The following is a 6,000-nucleotide window of genomic DNA, read 5'->3' on the forward strand; positions in this document are numbered from 1 at the left end:
CACCAGCCTGCTAATGATAACAGTATGCATTAGGATGTGCTCCAAGTATCTCAATTGTTCAACCCAGATTTAGTAAAACTGCCCTCATATTTTATTGCAGTTTGGAAAGTGGATAAGGCAAATTAACTAAAATAATAATGAGAATCAATCCTTAGTTATTAAGAAGTGATAAACCAGAAAACCCTACTGCTATTGGACATCAGAAGTCTAGCTAAAAGAAAAAAATTACACATTTTTACTAGTTTTATGTCTATATTCCTGCTCATTTTCTCACTGAAAGTGAATAAAATAGCACAAAAGGCTTACACTTCCATTTCTGAAGACTGGAACATAATCTAACATTACTCTTTCATTATGGCACACAAATCCTCTTAAAAATAATTTAAAAACCTATGTATCAGAAGCATCTTCCCTGAGTTACAGGACTAGTCTCTCTGTCCAAAACTTATTTTTTTTCCAAATCCACATGAGGAATAAAATCACCTCCAAAAGATTAAGATTTCTCCTTTCTTACAGTCACTTTTTACTCACAGTAGAGGGTTTTGGGCTATGAATATTTACTGTTTTATAAAGAACATATTTCATTCTTCCATCACTCTGGAGAAACAAATTTTTCATTCAGTTTACCAAATTAGATTATTATAAAGTATTCTGGAATAAATTTGTATTTGATAGTCAAATAGCAATGAGATTTTGGGTGATTTAAGTTGTTGAACAATGTGGCATTTCACCATGTACCTTAATAAAGGCTGCCACATGTTTCCCAGTCTATATTCCTGTGGATATCTTTTTCATGGACATAGCCAAACATGCTGTAGCAGGAAAAATATTGTCCACACTTCTAGTTCACTTATTTCAGTCCAGCCAGAATTTCATATATAGATAGTGTCACACTGTGTCTCACTCTAATGAACCATTTTTTAGCCTTTTAACTTCCTCTTGTGTTCGCTTATGCATTCTTGGTAGGGCAATAAAATACAAATAATCACCAAAAATAAGATCTACTTTCTCATCTGGTAACAAATTTAGTGCATGGTCTCTTTAAGCTTCCAGCTGGAGCTAGATCAGGCTGCTGCCCAGGTTAGGTAACTACTCCTTCTATTTATTTGGTAGAGCTGAGCAGGCATTTTTACTGAGCCATATGTTGGGAAAAATTAGCCAAAACATTTTCTCTAGTGTTTCTTCTGATTCACTCTGTTTCCTCTTCTCTGGCCTTTTCGAAGTTCCTCCCTTCCAGGTTTACTTACTGACATGTGATTCAAGTTACTTGTAAAAAAATATTAGTAGACGTATTAAGAAAAAAGCAGGCTGAGTCATTTGTTGCTTTCAAAAGTTTATCACAGTACTTGTACACGTGTGCATCTCACCAATGCACATAAGGGGTTGACCTGCTGGAAAGCAACTCCATGGAGATGGAACTTGGAGACCTGGTGGACAACAAGTTATCCATGGGACAGCAATGTGCTGTTGTGGTCAAGAATGCCAATGGTACCCTGGGGTGTATTAAGAGGAGTGTGTTCAGCAAGACAAGGGAGGCCATCCTTCCCCCTCTACTCTGCCCTAGTGGGAACTCACTGGGACTTTTGTGTCCAGTTCTGGGCTCCCCAGATCACGAAGGACAGGGATTTACTTGAGAGAGTCCAACTGAGGCCTGTGAGGATGATTAGGGGACTGGAACACCGGCCTTATGAGGAAAGGCTCAGAGACCTTGGGCTGTTAAGTCTAGGGACAAAATATTTACAAAATATCTGAAGAGTGGGTGTCAAGAAGAGTGGGCCAGTCTCTTCTCAGTGGTGTCCTTTGATAAGACAAGGGGCAATGGACAAAAACTGGAACACAGGAAGCTCCACCTCAACAGGAGGAAGAACTTCTTTACTGTAAGATTTACAGAGCACTGGAACAGGCTGCCCAGAGATGTCGTGGAGTCTCCTTCTCTGGAGACTTTTAAGACTCAACTGGATGCATTTCTGTGTGACCTGCCCTAGGTGATCCTGCTCTTGCAGGGGGGTTGGACTTGATGATCTGTAGGAGTCCCTTCCAACCCCCACCATTCTATGATTCTATGATTCTAAATCTGTATTGATAAGCTTACTGCACATTACAGACCTTTTCTTTTTCAGTTCCCTGTCTACTCTCAGTTTAGTTTTCTCTTTTAACTCCATTGCTCATTTCTTGATCCCATGGCATGTGTCATATCTGTCACAAGAAGAAATGCAACATCAGCAGTGTCTCCTAGGGCACAAGGTCCTCTGAGTGAAGTCTTTAGTATGATGTAATTCATTAATTTTTTAAGAGCATAAAACATTGTTCTAAAATGTTGGTTTTCTCTAAATCCTAGCATTTGGACTTGGGTTCCTCTCTTGAGAGGTAGTCTCTTCTTCTGCAACATGGAGAACTGGAAACTCTTCCACCATAAAACAGATTACAGGTTTCTGTAACTGGAACAGTTCTTGCATATACGATAAGTGGGTCAGGACTGCTTGCCACTAGTACTAATCCTTCCTTAAAGCAAATAAAAAAGTATCAAGGTAACAAGACCTGGGTCAAAACCACAAAGAAACAAGCTTCAGAACTCAGGCAGAGGAACAGGAGCTGGACAAGCCACTGCTGGAAAGCCACCTTTGGAAACTAACCTGACTGTTTCAGGAGAATTACAGATTCTCTCTCACCCTCTCTGTATCTGTCCTCAAGGAACTTCTCAATTCTTGTACTTCAGATGGGAAGACATTAGATAGTACATTAGTGTACGTCTAAGTATATTGAAACAATTGGGAAAAATATCAGCATGCAAGATGCCACAGGAAATATTTATTAGGGGAAAAAAACGGGAACAGTGAAAGATGACGTGATGAAACAAGTCGTAAATATGTTCTCCAGCAGTTTGTTTCAATCTGTACTTCGAATACAGCTTCTAGTACTCTGTTAGAAAATAAAAAACTGAAAAAAATAGGATTCTAAAACCCTACATAAATATGAGTGTATTAGTGAATGGGGCTGGAAGAGAGACACACCTGGAACAAAAGCACAGGGAGGAAAGCTGGACAACATGTGCACATGTTCTTTGTTTATATAAATCAAATCAGGCCACTGTGGCCGGAGTTGTATCAAATGTCAGTTCAGGCAACTGAGTACTGCACACCATCTCAACCAAATGGAATAAGAGCACAGCCTACCTGTTGAATTTTATCTTTGATTATTTACTTAAAACTAGTCACTTCAAGACAATGATACAGATTTGTTAGTGAGTAATACAAAGTGAGAGGCTTCCATGCAGATCCTAGATTCCAATATCATCTAGATCCATCAGTGTGAAAGCACTGATGCTACACTTAAAATTATAGCCAAAAGGTAATAAGTTTAAACCTCTCATTGAGAAGACATGGAATTAATTGAAAAGTCTGTGATGTTTACCATGAAGGTCTAGGTCATGCCACAGTGGTTTTTTTTATGTCTAAAAAAGGAAATCTATGTTATCTCTCATTCTTACAAGATCAGACAAATGTGCATCCTTGAACTTGATGTAATGTGATTGCTTTGTTCTGGTATACTAAATCAAGCATGGAAATGGTGAAGACACAACAGTATTTTTTTATTCTCTTACTCTTAATAATTCTGCAATGTACATTGAAAGAGTTTGGCAACCCTAGATAAAAACAAAAAACAAACAAACAAACAAACAAACAAAAACCCCTGCCATTACATATTAGCTTTTGCAAAGTTTTTTCTGCTATTGAGGACATTTTCTGAAGAGAAAGACTGAATAAGAAAGGATCCACCGGATATTTACTGAGAAATAATGTTACATTAGCCCAGTTAATCCATTTGGAAATTGGCAATTATAAACAAATTTAGGTGATTGCACTTGCCTTTGTGGCAATGTTTGTGGACTTCAGAATATTTAGATATTTAGAACAAAACAACAAAAAATGTTTCTTCATTTTTATATTTTTTTTTGAGAAAGACACGAAAGAGAAAAGAATACAGACAGTCTTCTCATGACTGAATTTGCATACATAAAATTTGAAAAATTCCCTGAGGAAAAACAGGAAAATATTTATACTGCTTTTCTGTTAATTTAATGCTGTTGCTAATCACACTCTTTACTTTCCGTAGTAACTCTTCAGGACAGGACAATTCCTTCAGCTTGACTATTGTATCCTTTTTGGTATTAGTACAATGGGGCCCTGCTCTAACTTGAATCACTTGAACATGTTAAATTGTAATAGACAAAGATACAAAATATACCTATTGGAAGCAAAATTTTAAGCATTTACCTGCCTTTCTCTCTCCAATTAACCAGCCCTACTCATCAGCTCAGAAATAATATGAGGGTGCCACCTTTGCTGTGGTCTCTCCCACACCTCACAGAACCCTCCATGCACAGGTTACTTATTTCTGGTTACTTGTCCCACACTTCTTAACTCTGCAGGGTCTACTCCTTATCTGGCCCTAAAAGGTTATAGATGTAGCTTCAGAAAATATTTTTTAGACAGGTCTTTTAACAATAATCATAGTGTTCACCCTTAAAACATGCAATGAGGAGAACCATACACAGGGGGCAACATTAGTCTGTGAATAAAGAAGTATTGCAGAATTTTTTTTTATTTTTTTTTCCTGATGTGGAGAATGATAAAATTCCTCACATCTGAGTTCCTCACATCTGATAGTGCAAACAGCACTATCATACACTACACTACTGTGTAAATATGTTGCAGTAGGAAGGACTGACCTAATTTCAAAGCTACCCACACAAAATCAAATGGTTATATCAAACACTACCTTATAGTGCACTTTTAGAGTAGGCATGTTTTACCTGGCTGCATATTAATTTTAAAGCGAAACTATCAAGTATTAAGATGAACTGAGATAATTGGTGTCATGATCCAGCATTTAAAAAAAACCAAAAACATTACAGGTGCAGAAGCCTTCAGGGACCTGACTGTATTGTTTAAACATTCATTGTGTAATCCAATTAATGAATAAGATCCAAGAACAAAGAAGACTCTTCAGCTTTATGTAACCTTTTTTTTTTTGTCAAATAGTTGATGAAAGGTATTTTTCTCCACTAATAAATGCCTCTGAAATGGTTTCAGTGGGACGTGCAGTAGTAGTGGTGCTTGACGTGCTGAGATTGAAAGTCCTCCTCCATCTATAATCCAAAATGTGGGTTTCTTTGTTGTTGGTTTTTTTTTGGTTTTTTGTTTGTTTAATTAATAATTATGTTTTAGGCAAGCACATTTAAAAACACCGTGAAAAGCACCTTCACATTTGTTTAACCACTGAAACAAAAAATAATCATCAGAAAGTTTCTCTGATGCTCCCTGCCCTGCCAGTCTTTAACTCACCCTGTTTTCAACAAACCAGGATAATTTTTGTCTGCTCACATACTAAGTCCACTTACAAATTGGTCTGGTCTGAGTAGCACCGGACTTTCGGGTGTTTCCCAGCTAGAGACTACACAACCCTAAAGAACAGATGGAAGAGGACTGCTCACAAAGGATCACACCTTAGAAACAGACTCCTTCTTCATCCACAGAAGTTCACGGCTCGATTTTTTCCAGACAGGCAAATTTAAGCACACACGATATCCACCATCCCTCACTCCCTTTTTATGCCTCTCACGGACCTTTTCCCGACAGCCGAACATGTCGAACTGGACACACCATTTTTGGTATCTTCAGGTGCTCGCAAGGGGTTTTAAGAAAGCTAATTAATAGTAAAGTTGGGACTATTTCTAAATTAACTTTCCAGCAACAGCGTCTGCAGCCCTCCGGGCAGATGCCGAGCGGCAGACACCGGTTCTCGAAGCGGGCTGTCACCGTACCTTAAGAAGTCTGACGGAGGGAAGGAAGGCGGCATGGCACAGCTTCCGGATGGTCCAGTTGAGTGGCCGGGGAGCATCGGTCTGATTCATGACCCTCCGTAAATCCCAGCGGGAGGGAGATCAGCCGCAGACCTGACAGCGCCTACAGCCCACACCGCCCGCCGGGGCGCGGGCGT

General features: G+C 38.9%; 1 protein-coding gene across 1 annotated transcript in view; it reads right to left on the reverse strand.

The window, feature by feature from the left end:
- The window catches only part of TRPM3 (transient receptor potential cation channel, subfamily M, member 3), a gene marked incomplete at its 5' end in the record, with an annotated part of 233,452 nt that extends 227,514 nt beyond the window's left edge, over positions 1 to 5,938 (reverse strand). The window contains one exon of the mRNA XM_009995032.1: positions 5,825 to 5,938. Coding sequence (XP_009993334.1) covers positions 5,825 to 5,938 — 114 coding nt within the window. The remainder of the gene's footprint in view (positions 1 to 5,824) is intronic.
- Between the last annotated feature and the right edge of the window lie 62 nt (positions 5,939 to 6,000).

The sequence above is a fragment of the Chaetura pelagica genome, unplaced genomic scaffold (assembly GCF_000747805.2).
Source record: "Chaetura pelagica isolate M959 unplaced genomic scaffold, ChaPel_1.0 scaffold330, whole genome shotgun sequence".
Classification (NCBI taxonomy): Eukaryota; Metazoa; Chordata; class Aves; order Apodiformes; family Apodidae; genus Chaetura; species Chaetura pelagica.